We start from the raw sequence: 27,932 nt of genomic DNA, 5'->3' as shown, positions 1-27,932 counted from the left end.
ACTCAGTGATGTTGTTATATCTAAACTTGTTTATTTTAAACCCACTCTCCACCCCCTCTTGAAATATCTAACGACAAAATGGCTGAAGAACAAAACAAAAACGAAAAGTGTCAATCTATAAGCACCCAACACAGGAGCGGAGATGGAGATAAACGAGTGCTTTAATTTATAGGGGTGGGGAAGGAAAGGGAGAGACATAATAGAAAGACTCATCACTGACACAAAACAATTTTTGCCGTTATTTCCTATCCAACGTCTACAAAGAAAGAATTATTGGGAATCCAAAATATATGTTTAAAAGATAAAAAAAATTAGAACGGGAAAGAATGTGTCCCTCTCATGCCTATAACACAATATATACAAACAGGGCTTATAGGACACATTAACCTTTTTTCTGGCATCCCAAACACTCACGCAGGACTGATTCTGCAGCAAATTTTATATATTAAAATCCAACAAGGAACTCGAGGAAAGTGTCAAAAGACAGTAAAAATAAATTACACACAGACTAATATTCAATAAATTAAGCGCAGGAAAAAAAAAAAATATACACAAAATTATAAAGAATTTAGGGACGGGATAAGGATTGTGCTGGAGTTAAGTTTCTTCCTCTTCCTCCATGAATTGAATTTACATTATTCCTTTGTAAGGGCAGCAAAAAAAAATCTGTACTATTTCCACCACCCAAAAATGAAAATTTAAAAAGGGCTTTAAAAAGAATAAATAAATAAAAAACAATAGGTGCAGCAATTGATTACTTATGCGGCTAGGGAATGGTTCAGGCAGTCACAGCGAAAAAAGTGTGTGGATGATTTATACAGGTAACCTGGCCAGTAGCCAGTCATAACCATCTTAACCATTAGGGACGGGTGCATTGTCTCCAGTGAACAGATTGGTAACTTTTGTCACGGTTTTTGCCTGGGTCAGGATACCAAAATGTGAGAAATGGCATCACAGAACGTAAGAACATTCACCATCCCAGAATAAAATTGCACTGTTCCATCAGTAGTATAACTCAGTGATGCCCTCCATACGGTGACTCAGCAGGATCAGAGAGACCGGTCTATCAGTAGTATAATCTGTCCGTGACTGGGACCTGGGCAGAGAGGACTTCCAGAGATATCAAATATACATGAGATGTACAGAACTTGTGGAGCTTTCACAGTTAAGTAGCTTACAGTCACCTATGCAGGAGGACTAGAGCCCACAATATCATGAGGAGATTTCAAGTGATGCCGACACACAAGAAGCCCTAAAGAAGCTTCAGGATGAGATGACCTGTTGTTCAGTAGTTATGGATGGGGCCAATACCCCTCTTCTTCCATCTCTTCCCCAGGAAATGTCACCAAAATAGAATACTGTAACATAGTGAAGAAGCTGGCAGACCTGTATGATCAGCAACTTACTTCTCTGTGGGGGTTTACGGGAATACGGGGAGATATGTGGGGTGCTGGCAGTGTGACACTCAAATCCAAGTTAAAAGAAAACTTGCAAGTTATCAATCCTCCATCTTGTGTAAAGGTGGTCAGCCGAAACGCCACCCCTTCCAAATTCCTCCATCCCCGGGGATTGGCCAGTGTACTCACACCAGCATTCTGTTTCCTGACAAGAGACAGAGGCGTGTTACACACCAGATAGAAATAGATAATGTTACCTGTATTGTAGATGCTTAAAAAGAAAAACAATTCCCCCTGTTAATTACCAAATCAAGAGACCAATAGGCTAAAATACACTCAGTTTCAAATATATTCATCATCACCATCATTTATTTATATAGCGCCACCAATTCCGCAGCACTGTACAGAGATCTCACTCACATCAGTCCCTGCCACATTGGAGCTTAGTGTAAATTCCCTAACACAGAGACACACAGACACACAGACACACACACAGACACACACACAGACACACACACAGACACACACACAGACACACACACAGACACACACACAGACACACACACAGACACACACACAGACACACACACAGACACACACACAGACACAGACACAGACACAGACACAGACACAGACACAGACACAGACACAGACACAGACACAGACACTAGGGTAAATTTGTTAGCAGCCAGTTAACCTACCAATATGTTTTTGGGAGTGTTGGAGGAAACCGGAGCACCCGGAGGAAACCCACGCAAAAACGGGGAGAACATACAAACGCCACACAGATAAGGCCATGGTCGGGAAATGAACTCATGACCCCAGTGCTGTGAGGCAGAAGTGCTAACCACTAAGCCACTGTGCTGCCCCGGTGTTGTTCTAACAATTTTCTGATAATACATGTATAGCTTTTTGCGGTGTCAATGTAATACTTTACATAAAGACCTTCCTCCCACAGAAAAAGAGAGTACAGTTTTTGGGGAAGCCAGGGGGTCACCTCGTTTCTGCTCATCTTGTCCCAACGACAAGCTTATAATTAAGCTTATAAAGCCTTGTGTTCTAGACTGCTGTCCATTCACATATTCTATATCCATGCTTTTAGAAAAGTCATCCGCTCATTTCAGAAACTTTGTTAATAAAAAATAATAATAAAATAAAGATGCTTACCTTGGACGTGAAGGGCTATAAAGCACAGCTAGGGCCTGATTCAGAGCAAGATGTACGTCTGTTTGCACAGCAGATCTTGGCTTTATCGCACGGCGCATGCTCAGAAATTAAAACTATTTTGACCAGTGACTTTTTGGCACTTATGTCTCCTTGCGCCTATGGAGGTGTGACGGGGGAGGCAAGGGGTGTTTTAATGTAGGCAATGTACAGTAGGGTGTGTTCAAAAAATGGTGTACGGATTCAGACTGAGACGTAGTCGCTGATACAGCGGTTTTATTTGCGGGCGGTCAGGGACAGGTGTAGGCATTGGATGCAGACGATTATGAACATCCGAACCGCTTGTAATGAGAGGTTTGCAAATAATATGCAGACACTTAGAGACTTTGGGACACGCTCAGCCATAGATTAGGTTGTAGCAAAGATATAAATAAAATGTAATAAATTATTTTTTTTAAAAAAAAAAGTTTGTAAGGGTGTCGGGAAGTTGTTCCTGCTGTATTTCCTAGGTTATTCAAGTCTAAATGATGCTTCATAGCTGTTGCGACGGACATATAAAAGAAAAGGTTTTTGTACATGTTCGCTAGTTGGAAGTCTCTGTTGTCAAGCAGACGCATCTCTCACTCATTCAGACCTGAATCTGGCTTACATACGCATATCCTTGCATGCAACATTTTCAATCACAATGTTTGACTTTCACTTTGAATCAGGTCCCTAGTTGTAAAAAATTTTTAACAAGTGTCAATTAACCTGAATGGGGTGTATTTACTAAACTGCGAGTTTGGAAAAAGTGGAAATGTTGCCTATAGCAACCAGATTCTAGCCATAATTTATTTAGTCCAGTCTACAAAATGACAGCTAGAATCTGACTGGTTGCTATAGGCAACATCTCCACTTTTTCAGACCCGCAGCTTAGTAAATATACCTCATGACTTTTCATGTAGACATATCCTTGTATCCTGGAATGCTGGTGTAGACTTTATGATATACATTTTGTGCTATACCTAGGAGAGGATATACAAACTACTACCAAGAGAAAAACAAATTTAAATCAATCTTCAATATGTCCAACCAACCTGGGTCCAACAAAATAAGGGATTTGAGAGAGCCTTGCTACGTGGAGCTCTCAGTACCAGACTCCATTTTGGGAACGTGACGTGCCTCCTTTAAACAAAGGTATATTTCCTCTTGCGGGTCATAATAATAGAACTTGCGCAGGTATGAGATGAGAGGTCTAGGGAAAACACAGAAAAGTAATGCAGACTAAAATGAGGAGGCAACGTATCTACAGCTTAGTCCTAGATAATATTCAAATAAGAAATTGTGTCAGGTATAAAAGGAAGAGACAAATTTGGGATGTCTTGTGGGTCAGCTGAAGCTAAATAATGATGTCCCTAAAATCAGGTCATGTTGTAAGATGGAAGGAGTAAATATGAGAGCACCCTTTTGATACCTCAGACCTCCTCTCCCTTGAAGTCTGTCACAATGCACTTCACAAACACACCACAGTACAAATAAGGATGTAGTCCGTGTTCTGACGAGAGGTGAACAAGCTGTTAGACTGCGCCCGACACAGCACAACCCGCAGACCTCCCACAGCAACATAAACAACACTTAACAGGGGCTCTGCCTGCCTGTGACTAATAATTAGTGTTGATGCTGGAAAGTATAATTATATAGGAGGGAGAATTATATTTACACACACACTGCTCTGTACAGTAGTATTTAAGAGAGAAAGAGAGAGTATGCCAGACAAGGCCTACGCCATATACCAAGGATTTGGAGACTGCAAAAATGATATACTAGGGTAAGTAAAAGCAGCTGTGTTCTTTTATATTGAGGAAACACAAGGAAAATGCAGCATGTCTGGAAGAAGGTGGTCTCGATGTGCTGTTACTATAAAGTTGTTTGGTGGTGGTACTGTATGCTTTTGTTGTCTATTAGATGCCAATGATGATTGGTGGAAACTGCAGGATGATAATGACCATGGGCCTGATTCATTAAGGATCTTAACTTGAGAAACTTCTAATTTCAGTCTCCAAGACAAAACCATGTTACAATGCAAGGGGTGCAAATTAGTATTCTATTTTGCACATAAGTTAAATACTGACTGTTTTTTCATGTAGCACACAAATATCAACTTTAAATTTCAGTGTACAAATAAGCTATCAAGTATTTGTGTGCTACATGAAAAAACAGGCAGTATTTAACTTATGTGCAAAACAGAATACTAATTTGCACCCCTTGCATTGTAACATGGTTTTGTCCTGGAGACTGAAATTAGAAGTTTCTCAAGTTAAGATCCTTAATGAATCAGGCTCCATGTGTGTAATCATCCTTCAACAAAACAGTTTGTAGCAATTTGGCCATAAAACCAGCTTGGGTCCAGCGGCCAGATTTAACCATGTGTTGTAAATACCGGTAACCAACAAGACCCAAAAATCGTACTTGTGTTTTCTGAACATACTGCTTATTGTAGCCCATTTACAAATTCAGCAACTGACTCCAGCAAATCCACCCAGTACCCAGGAACACAGACGATCAGACTGTCCTTTGTTACCTTTATTGACACTGTAAAAACATTATCGCTGCATTTATGCTGTTAGTAACGGTCAGGCTGTGGCCCCCAATTATCTGGAAAAGTTACATAACGTTATTCTATAAATTGTGCAAAACACAACGTAGCCCCAGGACGCAAATGTAGACTTCAATACTCACTTGGGTAGAGGGAGCTCTGGAATGTGGTCTATCCGGACCAGTTGCCGAATACGGAAGCGACACAAATGTTGCAGGGACTTCACATTGCTGAAGCGGGACACAGGGTATAGCAGTTGTACTGGGGTAGGAGGAAGACCTGAAACAGACAAAAGGGGCCTATTTAACAAAACAATTCTATTTGTAAAAATGGGCTGTAACCCAAAGCAACCACTTAGACATTTGCTTTCATTTTATAAACTAAACTAGAAAAATGTCAGCTAGAATGTGATTGGCTGATATGGCTTACAACACATTTGTTCACCAAGCACCAAAAGACTATATATTAGAGAGGAGAAATTAAACAAAAAGGAGAAGTCCAACAAAAAGCAGCGTAACAAACAGAAAAGACAGGAAGCCAAGATGACACAAGGGCTGATCACACCCCATTGTAAGGTAGAATACAGATGAAAAGCAAATGTTGGGAAAACAATGGGCAAGAGAGAAAGTGGTAATGGAAATATGTGATAAGAAAATAGACAGGTAATCAAGGAACTGCTTGTGTGACTATCTGTGCTTTGCTGCAGGTACAGACCTGGGACCCGTGAGCGCAGGAAATACAGGAACTTCCCATTTTTGGAGTGCATAATAGCCCGTTTAATAAACTCAACCACCGACTGGCAACGATCTTCAAACTTGGGATGACACCAGAGACTGAATGTGCCTGAGAGAAATGAATAGATAGGGAGATATCTAACAAAGGTCACGATTTGCATTACACAACAAGGGGCTGATGTGAGTACGCCAGTTTGCAGAGCATATCTTGCATAAAATCGCAATGCACTTGTACAGAGAAGTGGCCACACGCATCTGTGCTTATGCAGAGTTCCGTGTTTCTGGCACTTAAGCCCACTTGTGCCTAGAGAGGTGTGACGGGGGAAAGAAGGGGTGTTCTAACATAGGCTATGTACAGTATGGGTGTTTGCACAATTGCGAACAGCTTCAGACTAGGACACAGACGCATATATACACCTGTTTGCACTGTATTATTTGCAGCTGGTTAAAGTCAGGGGCAAATTGCGGATGACGACTGACTGTCCCAGCAATACACATGTGAATGGCTGTTTGTGAATGATCCACTGATGCTGATAAGTGCTTTCTTCATTGCACGTACATATATGATGCTTGTGTGTGCGTTTTTAAGCAATTTTTTTTTCCATGTATTCAAGACAGGGATTTGTTTCTCCTGTATTAGAGAGGTTTTTGAAATATTATTTATCTCTAATAGTGAATACATACATTGCAGACAAAACAAATAGTTATAAACATAGGTGTAAGTATGTGGCATATGGACATATCTTGCTATAGTTGCAGCACTGATAGTGAACATAATTTGGGGTGCAATTGCGGCCAACTCTGCACAAGAACCTTGGTGTCTATAACACACACTTATCTTTCATAAGGCCCCCATCATTTTAAATGAAACAAACTCAGATATGTGAGACTATATGTAAGTTTTTATTCCTCACATGACATATCGATAAAATAAAACCAATATATATTCCCTGTATGCACACAGTCATCATTTAAATCAGTCTCCCTTCCTCTTGTGTTGGATATATGAATGCGGGAGAGACAGAACATCCCTGCTTTGTAATCTGCTTTGGAAAAATGGCTGAGTGCATTGCACCAGCATCCCTCCATACAGATTGTAGATGTGAGCTTCTCTCCTTCCTTCACCTGTCAGAGACAGAACAAAGGAGAGATACTTCTGGACCGTGCGTGCCAGTGGCAAGTCAGTATTTCGCTATAATTCAGATTAATCACTGAAGTGGAAAAAAAAAATCAGGGACAATATTAACTTCGGCAGTCACACCTGTAATGTATTAGAGTTATGCAAAGAATTAGACCTGTTTCTTGTCCGCAGGTGCAGCCCTGATTGACAGTGTTAAAACCGCAACTTAGGTCAATGTGTATTGTTCCCATCTCCATGTTGCGACACATATCTTAGGATTGTTATATGTCCAACAACAATACTTGCACTTATGGTCCCGGAAGAATTGTCCTCACCTCGATAGTGCTCCATGCGTGTGTGGTGGGTGATGCCTTGTGAGCGGAAGCTCAGGCTCAGGATATATCGGGGATCAGAGCTATCCCGCACAAGGAATGAGCCGTCTGGTTTTCCTTTCAACTTCATTTCTGCGTCCTCCCAGTTCATAGGACCCCAGTACCAACCGCACTGCAGGAAGAGAGGTGTGCCATGTGTAATAGGGCTCAGACAATAAAGACGAGTGGGAGAGTGGGAAACAGTCTTTACCTTTTCAAGTTCTCTCAAGCTGGCAGCAAAGCTACTGGCATCCTGCCGGAAGAGGGGGCACTGTAAGGGTTGCACCAGTGGAACAGGCATGCACTCAGGTGGCCGAAAAGGAACTACTCGTGGTAGAGGATCTGCAATAAAAACAGCCAAGAAAAAAAAAAAAGTTTGTACTTAAAATCTTTATTGCTTGTCCAGCCTTGAAGTACATACAATGTACATTAAAAAAAATTGCACAATTATGTTGGCATGGTTGCAAGTCCAACCAACCTCTTCCTATTTTCACATGACTCCTTGAAAAAATAATGTTAAATGGGGGGCGGCCAAGAATATGTATCTCAAAGTGGGTGTACTTTATATACCAATAGCAAATATTCTGATTGTGGCAAGCTGTGTGTTTTTCTTTTTGGTTTATATCATGGTGACAGAATTTTTATTTGAATTCAGACTTTGCAGGAGCTTAAAACTGGATCGGTTTCTCCTCCTGTCTCCTCGACTCTCCAAGTATCATACCATCAAGGTTCTCCTTCTCTGGGAGTCTGACTTGCTGGCAGATGAGGCCACAGGGGATACAAGTAATCATGTTAAAGTCCCCGGCTATAATAACTTCCCCCTTTCGCACTGTAGAAAGAGTGGAGTTTAGTTTGTTAATAAATTAATGTTGATTGCCATGTGTATTTTTATGTTAATGCGAGTTATACATTAAATGCATAAAAAAAAAAAAAAACAATTAAAAATGCGATTGAATAAGCAGTTTGTTTACACTACCAAGTCAGTTTCTCAGTTTAATAAAAGTGATTGGCTGATTGAACAGCACTTTTATGAGCATTAACACAGTGCTGTGAAGTATCAAAAATAATCTTTTCTGTTTATAGCCTATAAAATGTTACACAGTACGTAGGTAAAGACTGACCCGGAGCATGCGGCGGCGGTGGTGGGGGGAGCGGAAAGGACTGCAGAGAAGACCCCATGGGACCTACTACAACAGATGCTGGTTGTATGCCTCCAATGTCATCTGGCAGAAGACCAACAGCAAAAAAAAAAAAAAAAAATACATACGACATAGGATAAGCACACTAAAACCACTTTCTGTGCAATTCCACAATACTATAGCAGAAAGCAGTGTACTGGCTATCAATGTCTACTGTTATTCAGCTACCTAGGCTCTTATCACATGTCTAAGTGCATAAAGAGTCACAAAAGGAGACCAGGCATAGAGGGTTACCTAGAAGGCTGAGACTCCTGCGAGGAGGTGGAGGTGGAGTAGGGGGGTGTGTAGAGCATGATCCTCGGTGAGAAATGTCCACATCCACAAGGGACACCGTTTCGCCTGCCGGATAAGAAATAAACAGGTCAGAAACTGTATGCAAAGACCTCACCTCATTACCATGCCAAAAATTCCCATGTGACCACTTACCAGTGAAGAGGGGACTGAAAGAGACTGGAGAGAAGGCACTTTGAGTTCTGGTCAAACGGGGCTTTCTGTGGACAGAAACACACAAAGACAGGTTTATACAAAAAAAGTTCCATATTCCCAATAGTCAGCAGCCCAATTGTACTTATAGGGCTATATACAGTATGATCTTCTGACAGATATGGTAATGCTCATCTTCAGGCACTAATTGTTGACCAGACATCTCTATGGTGTCGAAGTAATAATTAACAAAAACCCTATATTACCAATTAGTTCAATAGAATGAACCAATGAACTTGAATTTTGTGTTTGTACTTTTAAGAGAACGGAAAAACACATAACAAGAGATATGGTTTTAGTAAATTTCCAGTATTTCACAATATCGCCGAATAAGGCCAAAGAAATATTAGCTCCATATAAGGTCAAGATGACCCCTCCAAGAACATGTCACTTTAATGATAGAGACTTAGATTGTCAGCAGTGATGTAAGCTGGGAAGGTGCGTTTTAAAATAAGGGGTAACATTATATAAAAGAATGAAGTAATCAAATGTAGTGTCAATTGCCATTTGAGACCCTGGGCGTATGTCTGCTTCGTCCAGTATGGCTGTATCTATGTATAATATCTTTTTAATAAACTATAGAAATATTATATTTTGGAAACCTGCTCATCTCATTTATTATTTAAAGAGAAGAAATGAGAAAATATTATACAATGGTCAATTTGGATGAATAGACGGTCACTGACTAAACATTTTGCATACATTCAATTCTGTCACTGACAGTCCTTAGTGATCGGAGTTTCATTGTGCACAACTAACATTTCCATTCACTGCTACATTGGAATAACTGGGTTACAATTACCAAATTGGCCAATCAGAGCTATACATCTGTGTCCAGCATAACAGTGTTTAGTTGTTGTCAATAGAGAATATTTCATTTTATCTAAGTAAATCACAGAATATGAAAGCTCCCACTTACATTAACTATGCAGATATTCTCAGAATAATTCATTGAACATAACAAACATCTGATACATTCAATATATTTTCCCTTTAATGTCTATCGATTTCAGCTTAGAACAGGCGTATTGTTGCCTGTGGTTTTGCAGTTAGTGTTAAACTAGTATCAGAATCATCTGCCAGTAATAAGTCGTGCTGTGGACAATTGATAATCCTACATATTGTAAGAATCTGTTTATTCAATCAGCATATTACAATTCAGATTATATACTAATGCTTTTTAATTTCATTTATATGGTTTATTTGATTTTTAATAAATAAATTAAAAAAAAATCAAAAAACCATATCCTGTTGAGTGGTATCTATCTGTATGGGGAGATAACGTTTTACGCTCCTGTTCTTCTATAAAGTATAAATATTGTAGTATAATTGGAGGCACACCAATTCACGAGGGTGCTGCATCTGTCTCTTTCAGGTCATCAAGATATAGATATATATTTGTACATATTGTTCTACATATATATATATATATATATATATATATATATATATATATATATATATATATATATATATATATATATATATATATATTACACACACACACACACTAACGCACGCCTCTACACATGTGTGTACATGAGGTAAAATTACCTCATGAAAATGAGTTTGAGCCCTACCAAATTTCAGCCCTTTTTGAATTTTTTTTCCCACACACACACAAAGAATTTAGTAGGTCAGTGTATAACTCTGCCCAGCAGGTGGCGCTGCAACTTGTTGGGTTTTTTTTTCACACACACAGACGCCACTAAGCATTTATATATTAGAGATATATATATATATATATATATATATATATATTTATTTAACGTATTCTGTATTCTTAAATGTTTGTTGATCAGTATTTATATCGGCGCCCAGATAGTACCCGGGAGGGTATAGTGTTCATCCCAAAAAATGGCTGTAGACAATGCATGCAAGCACCAGGTACACTTTACAGATGAGGTCACAATACAGAAAGGAGTCGCAGGATTGTACGGATCAGACTGATGCAAGCAAGAGCAAATGATTACGTACAAATGCCAACATACATCCTGGTTTCTAGTTTGGTCAGAGTAGTTTTTGGTGGTTAATTTATTGTTCATGAAATCCTATTCATAATATGAACCACAAAGCTAACTTCAAAACCAGTGCACATACCAGCCTAAGATTTGGGGGTTTTCTTTACACCCATGCCAGCATTTACTACACCAAATTTAATGGAAATTAAAGAATGTAAGGGAGATTTTTTTTCTAAAATTGTATTGATTTGATGTGGAATGATAAATATATTTCTTTTTTGGATTTTTTGACCCCTGGTGACCAGAGGATATCAATTTAAAGAATTACTGGTTACCACTCTGCATTAACAATTACATCTCTGATGTGCTGACTTGAGTGACACACAATCGTATCTCAATCCCTCCTGCCTGAAGAACATAAATAGCAAAGCATCACCTTGCTTTGGCTTCCTCAGTGCTTAATAGCTTGATGATTTCAGAGAGGTACTTTGCATAAGAATTCCCAGGAAGAAAAAGATCCTTGCAGGCAATTAATTCATCTATTCCAAGCTCTCAACTCATAGAGCAGCTGGTGCATGTAACATGTTTTTGCTTTTTCTAGTTTCCAATATTTAACATTTGAAGTAGCCACTTGCCTTCCACACACCTATCTTTTGCAGTGTTTCAGGCTCTCTTCATCACGGTCATCCTGCCATTGCTGATAGGCAGCTTGGTTACTATGCAGGCCACCAGCAGCATATTACCTGCCAAACTTTTTATCGTGGCTTTACAATACTTTAGCAGTAGAGAATGAAATGCTGGGTACTGCCACAGATTAGTTTCATTTTAATTGGATTGCTATTCGTGCCTGCCTATTAGACATGATACCTGTCAGCACCACGAGAGAAGAGCTGGGAAGCCGTCAAAGGAAGTAAGGTAGAAGTTCCTTTAAACATATAAATAGTTGATGGTGATGGAGATGGAGATTGACGATGATTATTATATGTAGTTACAATATAGACAAGAGGATATTACCACTTATAAAGAACTTGGATCACTTATGTGATGATCTCCAACTGAAAAGTAAAGCATTACATGAGGGTTTTAACAAATTTCTTGAGGCGTTAGGAGCCAGAGCCAAAACTTAGGAGCAAGCTATTTGTAAGAGGGAAAAACATGTCTGCCACCCTAGGGCCAGTTATAGGAGCTCCAAGTTTTCAACTGTGTTGATTCACTAACATGTAACAAGAAGAGTTTTCTATAAAAAAAAAAAATACATGGAAAAAACGCGAATATGTACATTTCTTTGGTTCAATGATTTATTTTCATTTTCACACCTGTTTACATGCACTTAATTTGCGTTAGAAAAATACCTTAAATGCATAATTATAACGCTAGTGTATACCTAGCCATACAAATTCCCAGGGACCTAATGGAAGCTCAGAAATTGCAGAAAGCATATGAGGCAACTGTCAAAGATGCCACCTCCACTTAGAACAGACAGAGGATGCGAAGGAGGGTCTGGCACCATGTCATAAATCATCAAGAAAATACAGAGTTCCCATGGCAAAGAAAATGAAAAATATGAAATGCTGAAGCAGTCATAACACTGCCTCCACTAATTGCATACTGCAAGTGTATCATAGACTCAGAGATCAGTTAATATATCTACAGACAAACTTGCTGGTATAATCCAACATAAAACTACAGATTCCACAGCTACAGCTTTACTCAATCAATATTCTACAATGTGTTTGTCATTAATCTGACAACCAATCTTAAATTTTCTCGATGTATACATATACAGGGGGATATGGCCGCTTGTCCCAACTAGGATTAGATGTAGTTATATTTTAGATAGACTAAGACATAAGCATCCTGTATATGTAGTTTAAAGATACTAGATTGATTTTGAGGTCCACAAATGCAGACAAAACACCTATACAGGGCGATAAGTATTAGACACAGACAACAGATCACAGCGCTATAAAGTGCTTAAAAATCATACAAGACAGTATGATAGATCTGTAAGCAGTCCTCAAGAAACCACATAGTATGTATATAAAATTGAATGTACAAATGGCAGACTACTTGCTTTAAAGCAAATTGGCTGGAGATAAATACTTATCAGGATAAATATTATAACAACTTAAACATATTCTAAATATTAACAAGCACAAAAACTTTTATACCATTATACAGATCATAGAGCACAACAAATATACAGTTGATGCATTCACCGAATAGAGCTCTTAAAAATAAATAAAACATGGTTTGAAAAAGTCAATTTATTTATAATATATATATATATATATATATATATATATATATATATATATATATACACACATATACATACACACACACACACATATACATATATATATACACACACATATACATATATACACACATATATATATATATATATATATATATATATATATATATACACAGACAAAACACATCAGAAATTCTATGATTTGAGTTCCCAAACAAAGCGCAGACACCTAAAATTAGAGCCCTATTGTTGATTCTAACAAAGTTGAATGAGATAGATTTTCCAATATAAACATTTAAGATGGCCACCTTTTCAAGCGCAAGGTCTGACTCCAGTGCTGCAGCTTAACAATGGCAGGACTCCTAGTCAGCCGCACAGGATGGAAACAATGAAGTGTGTACTGATCAACCTATGTCTTCTTTGAAGCCTTTATTTGTTTGGGACAGTACTGCAGTATACTTGCTATATATGACTCTGCTTTAAAGGAAGTAGTCTGCCATTAAACATTTATCAACTTTAGATACATAAAATGCGGTTTTCTTGAAAACCACTTACAGATCTATCATACTATCTTGCACGACTTTTAAGCACTTTATAGCGCTGTGATCTATTGTCAGTTTCTATATGTTCCAAATTAGGGATATATTGGAGATTATACCTTCAACGGCACCTGGGACTGTTTTTAATTTGATTTATATAATTATTAGTGCCAGAATTTGTAGTTTTAAGACTAAATACACCCAGCAGTTCCTATTTTGCCAGGATTGTCCCGCATGGCCGTGTATGGATGTGCTTGTATGGATCTGAGCATGGTCCTGGCAGATCATGCAAGGACCTTATTTTGTCCCAATTTTGTTTATTAAAATGTTGGTAGGTTGCATGATATAATTACTTTGCACATTGCTCTGTAACTACTTAAAGGGGCCTACACACTATGTGGGCTGTCGTTTCTGGTTTAACTAAGGGTGCAGAGTATAACAAGAACAGTTTGAGAGGAGGCGCAATAACCCATTGAAAAAAAATAAAAAGATCTGATGAAAGAGGAAACAGTATTTATTATTTTTTATTATCATCTTTGACTTATAAAGGCGCCACAAAGGGTCCGTAGCGCCGTACAAAACATTGAAAAAATATAATTAAATTGAATTACCAATGTGATTGTACAATAACATTATAATTCTCAGTATCTCTTTTTTTCTCTGTACAAATGGAAACCTACATAGTCTTATACCTCTAGCCCTTTTACTAGTTTTCTATTATACCATAGTTGTCATGGGTGACAGCATGTAGAAATAGGGACGTGGCAGGATGAAATGAGGACTTTGGGAGGTGGAAGCACATTATTGCAAACCACTATGCTCATGGTGCAAAAAATTCTTAGTTACACTTCAACCCCTGAACCAATATTTATTAGAATGTGGCCTGTTAACTAGGAGATAATGGGAGATTCAGTTTGGTGCAAAGCGTTTCCATAACGTCTGTGGAAACAGCTTGTGGCGATGATACGGCTCATATCATAATATATATATATATATATATATATATATATATATATATATATATATATATATATATATATATATATATATATATATATATATATATTTTCCTCACACCCCATAGAGGCGTGAGGAAAAATTACCAGAGATTCCAACTGTAATTGCCGGCAATCTGCACAGCCGTGATGTCCGCCTGCCACATACTTTATACCCCATTGCTTTATACCATTATTTCACAGCGATTGCGAGCCTTGCCTTTTACATTACAATTAGTACTGACCTATTATACTCACTAAGGAAAGTGAGTAAAGTAATCTCAACCATTATGTTAAATATAAAAATAGTTATCCTGTCCCTATGAGTAACAAGTAAATTATTAGAGATTTAGTAAACTCTCTTAAGCCTTCTTTCCTCTACATCTAAGCTTCTTGATGGAATATAATTCCCAAAGGGTCACATGAGCAGTGAAGTCTAAAGTTTCTCCTTACTGAGCCACATGAGGCAACATCAATGCAGCTAAATTGCCATTCAAAGCCTTCTGATTATACAGTGCTGTGTACTAAGTGGTGCCTGTGCCTTAGCCCCCCCTCACCTCGCACAAGGTCAAGATGGCTGCTATAACATCAAATAGGTTAATACTGATGCTGTAGTGCTGTATGAGTTAAACCCCAGCACTAGGGGATATAAAAAGTATTAGAGCGAATGTTTATTAATTTAAATGTATATATTTAATATATGGGCACAGTGGTAATGGTTAGTAACTTGTGTGCAGCACCATAAGGGTTAAGTCCTGCCCTGAGAGTGTGAATGTATTTATTTTCATATTGTTTATTGTCAGGAACAGCCAGCTCTTGCAACTGCCCGATTTAATATCTTACTATATATTCACACAATCAAACAATATATCACCTCTATTTTGTCAGGAAACCTCTCCTTACAACCGTTACCAGTCACAAACCACACTTGTGACATGGAAGTAATTACTGCATGGGGTTACACACAATTACAGCACTCAATCATTCTCTCACCTATCGCACAGGTTACAGATGTCAATTTGCCCCCCCCCCCCCCCAATAGCGTTCACACAACCACACCCACTTCAGCTTTGCCACCACCTATTGAATAAGGGCAATAGGACCCCAATATACTGTCTCCCACTGGTACACAATGAGAACTCCTTGTTAACCACAGGTTAGCAGGCACACACCAGCAATCAAAGGGTTAACACTTAGACCCACAAGGCTCTATGACACAAATGTACATGCAGGCACACCCTGGGCTTGGTATACAAATGTATTAGCAATTCACACCTCAGCATTTTTAAAGGTTAGCATGGTCAAGCAATCTTCTTCATAAAAGGCTGTAAATTCGTTTAGAGCAATAAGAACATCACTAATTAAATTGTAAATTTAATATACAAAAAGTACAATGCTTACAGGCTATATAAAAAAAACAATTAAGAAACAACCGACATGACATACATAAGCAAAACAGATTTAACATAAAGGGATTAAGTTCAGAGTATAACTTACAGACACTGGTATATTCTGCGCCAAGGGAAATTGGCTTGAAGATGGATGGCTTATCAATGATGACTGATTTCCCAAAAGACTGACAATTCTTGTAACTGGTCTCAGCTATTTAAAGACACTTCCACACCTTGTCCCCACCCTCAGGGGTTGTGGTCTGTGACACTGTTTACAATCACCATTTACATGTTGCCTGATTTACTACCCAATTCTACTATGTGACCTAACTTTCCTGTGGAGTGTCACGCAGAACCAATTTTATTATTAATAGATCCACTATGAATTTACTAATTTATTGATACTAAACAGGCCTAGGTCCAGCGTATCAGTTAAACTTATACTATTTTCCTCATCTTCTCTGTGTGACAGAATACTTTATTTGTCATATGGGCTGCTATTGATCACTACTTTTATTGATCTAAGTTGCATTTTGAATACGGAATTATATTTGTTTATATAAGATACAGCAAGCCATCATCCTTGTGTAAGGCCACAAGCTGTGTACGGCTCCTTAGAGTCTCCCTGTGTCAAAAAAAACCTGTCAGGATGTAGCTCACCACAGGGGCCTCTCCGAAGCTGCTCAGCTTTCCCTGAAAGTGGTGCCGTTATCTTTTAACACAGAGGTGGGCAGAGCCACAATGTAAACACATACCAGACCCTCTGAAATCATATTTTACACCTTAGTCGCTCAATTTATCAATGGGTTCATTTGAATATTTTCCACAATTATGTTATGGGTTAATCCTTATAACTGTAATTCCTCTCTGTTCACTACATTCATGTTCTGATTTATTATGACACATTGGAGGAAACTTGTTTCTTTAACTTTTCTGAAGAAAGGAAACCCCATGCTAACCAATCATTTTCATCTGAAAATGACTAACATCTTTTTAGCCTGAATTCACAGCAGGGGTTAGTTACCGTTTTATCCTGTGCATCCAGTTAAAAAGATAAAAACATATCAAGGGTTTTATCAATATATAAAGGGGTTTAACAAGGTACAGGAGGGAAACATTCTTCAATGGAAGAGAAATATTAGAACACGAGCACATGCACTGACACTGGAAGGAAGTACAGTACAGTAATTTAAACATACTTGGGACAGTGTGACAGGATAGGCCTCCTATGCCACCCTGTCGGTTGTGTTTCTGGGGACCAGCTGGGCTTGCCTTGCCACCGTCCCCTTTCTTTATCCCAAATGCGACCCTCCTGTCATGACAAGAGGAGCCTGCTGCCACCAATAGGCTCCTTAACGGCACATAGAACCGCGTCCTTCTGGGTAACTCTCTCTGCTAGTGTACCCACTTGCTAGTACACCTAGGCTCGTACCCTTGACCTCTTGCCTTCAGATCAGGGTTGATGTGGATGGTTCCCCTTGGCCTATCACATGCAGGGTAGCGGCCAGAGCGTTGGTACTAGACGCTGGGTCCCAACCTCAGAACAGTCGGATAACGGATTAGATTGGGTCTAATCTGTGGTCACAGGAATTACAGAAGAGTAAGCGTCAAAGCGGGTTCTTTAAGCAGTGATGTTTATTATCTCAAGTGTCCTACCAGGAACAGTTACATACACTAGTTTAAGGTACTAGTGATCTCCAGAACTACAGATGGTATAATAATACATGGTCAAACAGTGCTCATTTTTATACAGTTTTGGACACAGCCTAGCAGGGGTAAACCAGCCCGCTTTTCCAACCAGGCCCCAAAGGGTCTGAAATCAGGACGTGAGACGTTCTTTGGATTTTAAAAGCAATTTATACTTAAAAAATTGACACTAATCTGTGATTTCCCACATCACGTGCTGTTTACATTGTCCAGACAGGTTCTAACACACAGGACGAAAGGCCACACAGGAGAGAGAGGTAACGGCCTCCTGCTGTGCTTTCAGGCTAAAAAGAAGTGTCGGACACTCACACATCAAAAGGCCTAATTAACTTAAATGAGGATTTCAAAGTTACACAACAGATGTCCTCAAACATATGCCTATTTCATCAGAAATTAACAACTCAGAAATCTGTACATTTCTAACACACAGTATAAAAATCAATACATTTGCAATTACATAAATTACCACACTGCATTAATAATTTAAATATATTTATACAATAAGTTATTCATAAGTGACTCAGACAGACATAAGGATATCCTTAGAAAGATTAAAACGACCAAATAGGGTTTGAGGTTACCATAGGTTAATTAAAAAAGGGGTAGACCTGATGGGCCAAGTGGTTCTTATCTGCCGTCAAATTCTATTTTTCTATTGGGGAACTGCCTGAATAAGGCAACAGTAAGTAATTTTTCAAAATCAAAGATTGATGTAAATTTTGTTAAATTTAAATTGCGTTACATCCACGTTAATGCTAAACATTGAATGTAATATCTCAGACCTTTTGGTGCCAGTTATGGGCACTGGGCTGTTTTACCCCCTGTCAACATGAGTGTCTGAAACATTATATAAAGGGCTGTATTTTGTATTTCAACTGTTATATACCATCAAAACATCTTCATGATCACTAGTACCTTCAACCAATGTGAACGGTCCTCATAAGGATCCATCCTGAGCAAATAAACATCACTGCTTCAAAATCCTGCTTTGACGCCTTCTTGCCTGCCGTAATTACTGTGATGTTTGGGGCCCAGCATCTAGTAACAATGCTCTGCCCACTACCCTGCAGCTCTGGCCATTGTGAGAGGGCAGGGGGAACCATCCACAACAACCCTGATCTGAAGGTAGAGGTCAGGGGTACCAGCCCAGGTGCCTAACAAGGGCTGACTTCGCAGCAAAAGTTACCCAGAAGAAAGCGTTTCCAGGTGCCAGTAAAAGAGCCTGGTGGTGGCAGCAGAGCCCCCACTATAGCATTTAGTGGGGGCGCATTTGGGATAACAAAAGGGGAGAACAGCAAGGCAGGCCCAGCTGGTCCCAAGCAAAACAACAATGCGGCATAGGAGGTCCATCCTGTCACAGTGCCGTAAAAACAAATGAAGAGGAGCTTATAGTAACCATAAAATTTAGGTACTTCATTAAGGCCTTGTACCCACTGGCCTTAATTTACATGTGTTGTACTAATGTGCATGTGGGACAGACAACGGAACCTGCAATTTTACTTTGATGCATTACAGCAGGGCTGCAGTTTTCAAATGCCTCCTGCTCAATTTAATGCGATTACCACTAGTTAAAATACACACATTGAGGTCAACGGAGCAACCTTTAATGGCCCATCAACGGCATGTGAAACACGATTGACATGCGTTTGCACTTATGTTTGGAATTGCACAACTAAAAGCCAAACGCCTGGCACAAATTATGTAATCAAAGGAATTTTTAAAAAGTTTAAGACAGTGTGCTTAAAATATATTTAAAACGCCATGTTTGAGACATATATTAGTACAAGACAGACATGGATTGTTATACAGACATATCTACAACATCTGCTTTTTCTGACTGTTATCTGCCATTATGCTCTCTCTCAAAATTGGAAGCTGTTATATACAGATCTTACAAAGGAAAGAAAATTAAATCATAATGGACAGTCTTATTATAAAAAAAAAGGAAAACAAAATTTTTATTTTTTAAAAGCCTGCTGTAGAATGAATATCTGCCCAACCAGCAGCTCAGGGGTTTCTGTGTATAGAACCACAGCCATTCAAGAGAAGTCACTGGCTTATCAGAAATGGTCCATTCGCCAGTTTTCAATCTTAGTGCTGCTGGTGCCTATGTGTCAATCCAAGCTGATCGGCCAGGCAAAGGAATCTGTATGTGTATCTCCCAAATGGATATGGTCCACGGCAGTTCTGTTGGTTAAAAAGACCTGTTCCCTTGTATGATTATGTTAATGAGGTTTTGGCTGCAAGTGAGCAGTGTCATGATGTGAGAAGGGAAAAACTACAGACATAAAAGGTCCTGCAAAAATATCAGAGGGACAATAAATAACATGTTTGCTATGACTGGGGTCTCCATAGAACAGTTGATATCCCAAATATAATGTGCATCTTGAAACAGCTATGTCAATGACGTCTAGGAGCCAGCTTTGTGTATATAATAGGCTTAGAAGTAGATTTCTTTGGTTAGCATACTGGAAATAATGGTATTTAATTTTAAACGCAAAATGCAAGAAACACAGGCAAAATGGGTGGTGTGAACACTTTTTCAATATGCTGCCAAAAGTAAAATTTCCTGCGAATAGGGCAACCTAATTAATTTACCCAAATTTCAAACATCTGGAAAAGTTTCCAGTGTGTAGAGATACCAAATATGTGTAAGTTTATATACATTTTTTTATTTTTTTTAAATCAAGAGAGCTTGGGGAGTCATCGGAGACTAGTAAAGATTCCATGTAAACTGGGTTGAATAGTAAATTACAAGTCAATCACTATTATATCCAATGTGCCAGAAGCTAGTAGTAGAGATGGAAGAAACATCTGGGCCATGTCTCCCCTAGCTTGCCTAATAACTAATCACGTGATGTGATGCCACGAGATTTCCTTTTCTTACGTCGAAGCATTGCCACATGAGAACCACACAGCGTTTAGACAATTCTATGGCGTCAGAAATTAATTATTCTAGACCCCCAAACGATCAATAACCAATATCAGCATCTATAGAAAGGTTAATAAACAGCCTATGTGAGTTAATCGGGGTGGTTTTCTTTAGATAATTGAGGATGGGAGAGAGGAGAAATTAGATCAGACATCCTCACTATAGCCTTATGTTTGTACAAAGCATTTGTTTGGTTTACTAAAAACTTCCCATCACCTCTAAAAAAGCAGCAATTCCCAATCAGCAATTCACTATAACACGCTGGATGAATCACAAGGTTTTAGGTACTATAAGTGGTAAATATTGAAATATATGTTGTCTTTCAGCACTGTATGAAACAAACTAATTTATATATTTAACATGGAGTCTTGTTGTTCCCACAACAGCTATTCTCAAGAAGGGAGATTTTGCGAGTACCAAAATAATGAACCAATGTAGATCTATGTTCTATGCACTTTGCCTTACTAAGGGAAGCACCTGCCCGCCAGACTGGAACCTTACAGCTTTTAGTTCAAGTGGCGGGAGCAATCTGATTCAGCTCCCAGGACTGCAATCAGCAAACAGTGTTCAATATGAGCATTATAGTCCTAAGAGAAACTTACACACTGGGATCACTATAAAATAGTGACAACAGTGCCCTGCAGAAAGTGGTAGACAATGTGAAACAATCTATGTCTCTTCTGCACTGGATCAATGTATGATCACTTGTAATAGCGACCTATTGCTAGCTAGCACGCCATCTTACCATGCAGAGGTGCCTTCAATTAGATCCCTAGAAAAACAATGTGAGAAAAATAAAATAAAAATAAATAGTTTACAAATACAAAAGCAGTTAAAATATGTCCATCTCTTTCCAACGCACCTTTGTGGCCCACACGGTTTTTTTTTACACTTAAACAGGCCGGATGCTAGAACTGTTATTTCTAATATCACTATACCCACTGGTGTTGCTATTTGCTGGTCTTCCTGTTTTTAAACAAATCTTGATCTATTTTATGTTTACCACAGGTAACTGCATCAGGAATGCCCACAATTAATTATCTTTTTAAGGCAAAACAGCAGGTATGTAGTGGAGCCATCACCCATTTGTGGCTCAGAGTAGCTGTTTGCAAGGTTCTACATGAACATCAAAGACATGTACTCTGAGGTGTGTTGCGAAAACAATTAAAAATAAAAATGAATATATAATTGCAGGCTAAATGCACACGGAACTTTTCAAGTATCTATTATCTCCTAATATTTTTAATGCGTTCTAGTAAAAATGTGTGTGTGCTTGTTTATCAATGTGTTGACCTGTACTCAAATTAACTGAGTGAATGAGAAAAAAAAAAAAATATATAAAATGCTCTAAAAAAAAAAATTTGTACCAAAACACACCAGCATATCAGTGTGGAAGGAGCAATATTGCATAAAATAGTTTAAGTTTTTCTTCAAGTTTATTTATATATTTCAGACAAGGTGAGCATGTAAAACCAACCTTTCCTAAAATGTCAGCACTGTTTATTAGAATATAAAATTAGAGGCTACCCCAGTAAAACACCAAGGTGAACCATTCACAAATTCTAATTATACTGATCCAAAAGGTGGCACAACAAAACCCCCACTGTGATAGTTGCTAGCTTAGCCTCACAGGGGGCAAACAAAAACTGCTTGCTGACCCCAAATATGTCAATCTAACAAATTTCCCTGAATCACCCCCATAATGTCCACTACTACTTATAATTACATATGTCATTTCTTGTAAGAAAGACAATCAATCTTTTCTTCTGTTGCGAATTTGCGATCGCCACTTCATGCGAAATTTCTCAGCTTAACCGTGGTTACAGGAAAGAAACCTTCCTACACTCATGGTGAAACGGCCCTTGTTCCATTGACATCTGATGACCTCTTGTCCACTGCATGGTTCAGGGTATGAAAAGGTTGTAAGACAAATGTTTGGAATAACCTTGTGTAGATTTATACATGTTAATTAGGTCACCTCTAAAGCGCCTTTTTAACCACAATAACTATTTCTATTTAATAGTTCCATTCCCTACATTAATGATGTTGCACATACACATTGGTCTCAGTTGTCCTTGGCTGCTGTCTCATGATTTTATGCACCTGTACACATTTCACTAACTCAAAGAAGCGCGTCCTTCTCTCTGTCACAGGATATGACAAGGTTAGAAGACAAATCTTTGTATTAACCTTGAGTAAATCTATACATATTAATTAGGTCACCTCTGAAGTGCTTTTTCATCCTCAATAACGATTTATATTTAATAGTCCCATTACCTACGTTAATGATGCTGCACACCTGTGAACTTTCTTTACTTCTCATATGTCCTGCTTACAGTGTGATACCCAACACTGTACACTAAATTCAAGATGCCTAATGCATTTACCCCCTACCCTCTATCTTTTTTCATTTTTTAATATCCCAGGATTTTACTCACATTTGCTGCCACTGTCGGGCACTGTGTGCGGTTACTCAGCTTTCTTTTAACTACTATTCCTGTCCTTTTCCATATCATTTTTCCCCAATGTTACTCCATCTAATAAGTAGCATAGTTATTACCCTACCCAAGGTGTGTACTGCAACATTTCTGCTAAAGCCAGTACCACGTCTTGTACACTGCATTGTGAATCCTGAACAGTGACACATTATATGATCAATAGGAAACAGTTTCCCTGTCACAAGAGAGCACTTCCACTATAAAATGCCATATATAGTGTTATGACCATTGAAGCACGTGTGTTAAAAGACAGATCTTTAATAAAATGTGCCAATTCTCGGGCTTCAGAACAATGTATTTCTTTGTCTGGTACAATGTGGCATTTTAAAATTACTGATACCAGCATTAGGAATGTTCAATATATATGACGAATGCTGCAACATAAAAGTGAGCTTCCAATTGATCAAATGAGAGGCTTAGTTATTTGATATAAAGGAGTATATCACGCGCTTACACTTTCATAGTAGAATCAGGCAATAAGTAACTTCTGTTGTCCCACAGATGAGGAAGCTGGTCAGCGTACTGGTGCATGCAGAGCAATAAATCAAATGCAAGGATTTTTAGTTTATAAAAAGAATTATGTAACATGCAGTCACACTATGGAAAATAACAAAGCACTAAGTAATCACTTATTCACAAATATAAGGGACAAGTCAGCACAGCTTTAGTGTCCCTGCATGGAGTCCATCAGAGAATTGGAACAGGTTCGAACTGTGAAGGGGGAAGTATTCACCCCCAAAAGGCTCCCCAGGAACACAAAGTCGGGCTGAGTTGCAACTCTCTACTGTCTTGATACTGTGTTATTCCTCCAAATTGTAAGTGCATATTACATTAATTTTTTTATGCACTAAACATCATTGCATTTGAACTATTGGCAACTCACTCCTTGATTCCTACACTCTGTATACAAGGGAGGGCTGACAAGCTTCCCCAACTTTGACAACAGAATTTATTAAATGCATGGTTCTACTACAAAACTTTATACTTATATTTATCTAAATATTACGTTTTGCATCTCATCTATTTTCTTATATTCCAATGCTCGTCATATATATATCTGTGTCCAGGGCAATTATCTCTGTAGAGGCACCTGGAAGACAAACTTTGGAAGCCCACCATGCTGCCAGGGGGACCAGTTGTGGGCCTAGCACCTGTTGCCTCTTGCCATGCATGGATGACCAGGAAGTCACAGGCACGGTGGCTAAGTGGTAGCACTTCTGCCTCACAGCGCTGGGATCATGAGTTCAATTCCCAACCATGGCCTTATCTGTGAGGAGTTTGTATGTTCTCCCCGTGTTTGCGTGGGTTTCCTCCGGGTGCTCCGGTTTCCTCCCACACTCCAAAAACATACTGGTAGGTTAATTGGCTGCTAACAAAATTGACCCTAGTCTGTGTGTCTGTGTGTGTGTGTTAGGGAATTTAGACTGTAAGCTCCAATGGGGCAGGGACTGATGTGAATGAGTTCTCTGTACAGCGCTGCGGAATTAGTGGCGCTATATAAATAAATGGTGATGATGATGATGATAATGATGATGATAATGATATATATAGAATTTCATGGCGGTGGTGAGCTGGATCTGAGCGATCCTGATGAGATGTAGGAAGCTTGGTCTGCAGTCATGGCCAAAACATCTGTCAAAAAGGTCTAAAAACACTGAAGCAGCAAACTTTATGAAAACCAATATATGTGTTATTCTGAAAACATTTGGCCATGGCTGTACCAAGGACAGTATTCCCTTTCTTGTGTATTCATATGGGCAAAGAATACGGAGACTGCAGCAGTATTCTTATAGGTGGAGCACTCTATAGCACTATGGATGTATCAAAAAGATATGTTGTAGCTAAAAAAACATCAGTGCTTAATCATTGCATTTTTGCTGCTGAACATGGAGCTTGTGTTAATTGGAACACAAATTGCATTCTTGGAGTAGAATATACTTTTTTTTTTTATTTATTTCTGGTAAAGCGCACAAAGCATTAATTCCGAAATTAGTGGTTTGTGTGCATACTTAGACGTAAAAAAGTGTATTATACACCCAGGATGCAATTTGCGTTCAACTTCACATGAGCCCCTATATGTACATTCCAGATCACTGGTAAATTGCCACAACTTGAATGAGATAGGGAGCTAAAAACTACAGAGAGTGTAAGGCCACATAATGCTAGTGAAAATGCCGAATGTCAAATGCATACATGTTTGACACGCATGTTACTAGCATCTAGGAGCTCACTGCGAGCTTCCACTACACTTTTGCCCATGATGAACGTATACAACAACAAAAAAACGCGATGCGTTCTGAAAGCTGGAAAGCAAATAAATGCTATAAACGTCTGTAGTGGGTTTGGTGACAATAGCAACAATGACGTGTCATACCCATTTACTTACATTTTAGAAGCATTAAAAAACGCAAGTAAAATGCTTACGAAAATGCCAGTGGGTACGAGCCTTACCGTAAAAGGGAGTTGTCGAGATTAAACACGTAATTTCCTTTAGAAACATAATTAGTGATCCAATTGGGAAAGTTATATATTAACCTTTAATTGTTTAGCACCAACATATTATACAGCACTTTACAGAGAACATTAAAATATTCACATTAGTCCCTGCCGCAGCAGAGCTTACAAAGTACATTCTATAGCACAAACATTAACCTACCAGTATGCTTTTGGACTGTAGGAATAAAATGGAGTGCCCAAAGGAAACCCACATAAACACTGAAAAGCATACAAATTTCATATACAGTGCCCTGCAAATTACTTTTTATTGTGCCAACATAATGCAATGTCATAGTGTGATAATGTTCTGTTGTTGTCTCCCACTTCTAGCACCAATTATCTAATTCAGTCCACAACTGCAAATGGAAAATAAGAGGAAGAATTTAGATTATGATACTGTGGACATGGACTCGGTTGGCAGCTTGGAATATGAATGTACAAACTAGGTACAATCTACAACAGCCACCTTCCCACATGACAGCTCTCACCTGTCCAGCTCCTTGTCCCTGGACATGTCAGTCAGGCTGCCACCAGAGCCTCCCAGATCACCAGCTCCTCTCCTGTCAGCAGCACCCCCGGCTCCAGCGCAGCTCTTGGTCCGGAAAATCCTGGAGAGACGAATCCTCAGCGATCCCTTCCTACCCGCTGTCCTCCTGGCCGCCGCCCCGGCTGGTCCCTCCACCGCCTCCCCGTCCTCTTCCTCTTCCAGTCTCCGGGCCTCGGGCGCTTCCAGCACCAGCAGGGCATCGCTGGTCTCCTCGCACGGACAGCCGGCCCCCCGCAGCCCCAGCGCCCCGAGCTGCAGTTCCAGGCCCTCCCCGGGCTGCGCAGGTTTGCGATGCCGACTGCACAGGTCTGCCGGATGGGGCGCCCCCTCTACAGGCACCGCTTCCACTCCGGCCCCTGGTTCCGTGGAGGCCTCCGCGTCCTCCTCCCCTCGTAGCATATTCCGGAACACCATGAGCCTGGGTCTTGCCGCCTCCTCCCCAGCCTCTGCACCGCAGCCTAGCAGCCGGCTTAACACCCGGTAGGACGCGGCGTCCTCCTCTGCCGCTGCGCCTCGCATGACCCCGGTGGCTCCGCAGGCCCCGGCCCGAGCCTCGGCCTCTCCCAGCTCCGCTCCCCGAACTCCGGCAGCTCCCTCATCGGAGACCGCCCCTGTTTCCGATTCTGTGTAACGTCACTTCCGGCTACCTGAGTGACAGCAGCGGAGACATGGACTGTGCTGGAGAGAATGGTTCAGCCCCTATACCCGTGTCACATGCGCCAGGAACAACAATTCAGGTAACAAGTGACGCTCGATCAGCAAGCGGCCATTTTCTTGGTGGGTAAGGATACATTCTTTTTGTTTTTATTTAAATCACCATACCGTTTGAAAATAGTCATATTTGTTTTCTGTTTTTCATACAATGCTTGTTGCTTCACTTGTAATCTCTTAACATTTCATTAAACATAATTTTTATTCCATGAAATGTCTCAAATGAAATACATTGAAACATATTTTAATTGCTCCAGACAGTATTTGAAAATGTGTATCAGACTCACTTTGTTAAGATTAAACAGGTGAATTTGAGCATGCATGTGAACATAGGAAATAAGCATTATCAGCCACTGGGAACTAGAATTTCTGTGCTGCCATTGGTAGTGTGGTGTATTATTGTTGGAATGAGAAGAGACAATGGAAAGTGAAGAAATATTAACCAGTTACTGTAGAAATGTCAAGACCGTGAACTGCTGGCAACCATGACTGTCCTTTACAAGGAACATAGATAGCAACAGCAATGACAGTTCAGCTATCTGGGTCATCACAGATCATTCTAGTGATCTCTATACAATAAAAGAGCATTCTCTCGACCACTGTACAATACAGAGCATGCTAATGACCACAAAACAAAGTATTTATACCACACTAGTGATAACTACTTTAATGTGACCAACAATTCACCTCCCAAATTATGGACTGGGGTAATGAAAGTGCTATTCCATATTTTTGGGTACAAAGGAGAGTCAAAGTCTGGGAACCAGTACACAAAGCAGAGTCATACCTTCATCATCATCATCATTTATTTACATAGCGCCACTGATTCCGCAGCGCTGTACAGAGAACTCA

General features: G+C 39.4%; 1 protein-coding gene across 2 annotated transcripts; it reads right to left on the bottom strand.

Moving 5' to 3' along the window:
- Positions 1–9: 9 nt before the first annotated feature.
- Positions 10–27,015, bottom strand: SOCS7 (suppressor of cytokine signaling 7). Of its 2 annotated transcripts, XM_075177025.1 has the most exons (10): positions 26,311–27,015; positions 8,987–9,051; positions 8,795–8,899; positions 8,483–8,584; positions 7,573–7,703; positions 7,326–7,494; positions 5,851–5,979; positions 5,280–5,415; positions 3,638–3,795; positions 10–1,602 (listed from the first exon to the last, which is right to left on the bottom strand). In XM_075177025.1, the coding sequence occupies exons 1-9, from the start codon at positions 26,886–26,888 to the stop codon at positions 3,675–3,677; spliced, it is 1,536 nt and encodes a 511-aa protein (XP_075033126.1). In that variant the 5' UTR covers positions 26,889–27,015; the 3' UTR covers positions 10–1,602; positions 3,638–3,674. The 2 variants fall into 2 exon arrangements, with proteins under 2 accessions (XP_075033126.1, XP_075033127.1); XM_075177026.1 differs by lacking the exon at positions 8,483–8,584.
- Positions 27,016–27,932: the final 917 nt, after the last annotated feature.

The sequence above is a fragment of the Mixophyes fleayi genome, chromosome 6, assembly GCF_038048845.1.
Source record: "Mixophyes fleayi isolate aMixFle1 chromosome 6, aMixFle1.hap1, whole genome shotgun sequence".
Lineage (NCBI taxonomy): Eukaryota > Metazoa > Chordata > Amphibia > Anura > Limnodynastidae > Mixophyes > Mixophyes fleayi.
The sequence above is the reverse complement of the archived record's forward strand: the minus strand, read 5'-3'. Positions and strand labels throughout refer to the sequence as shown.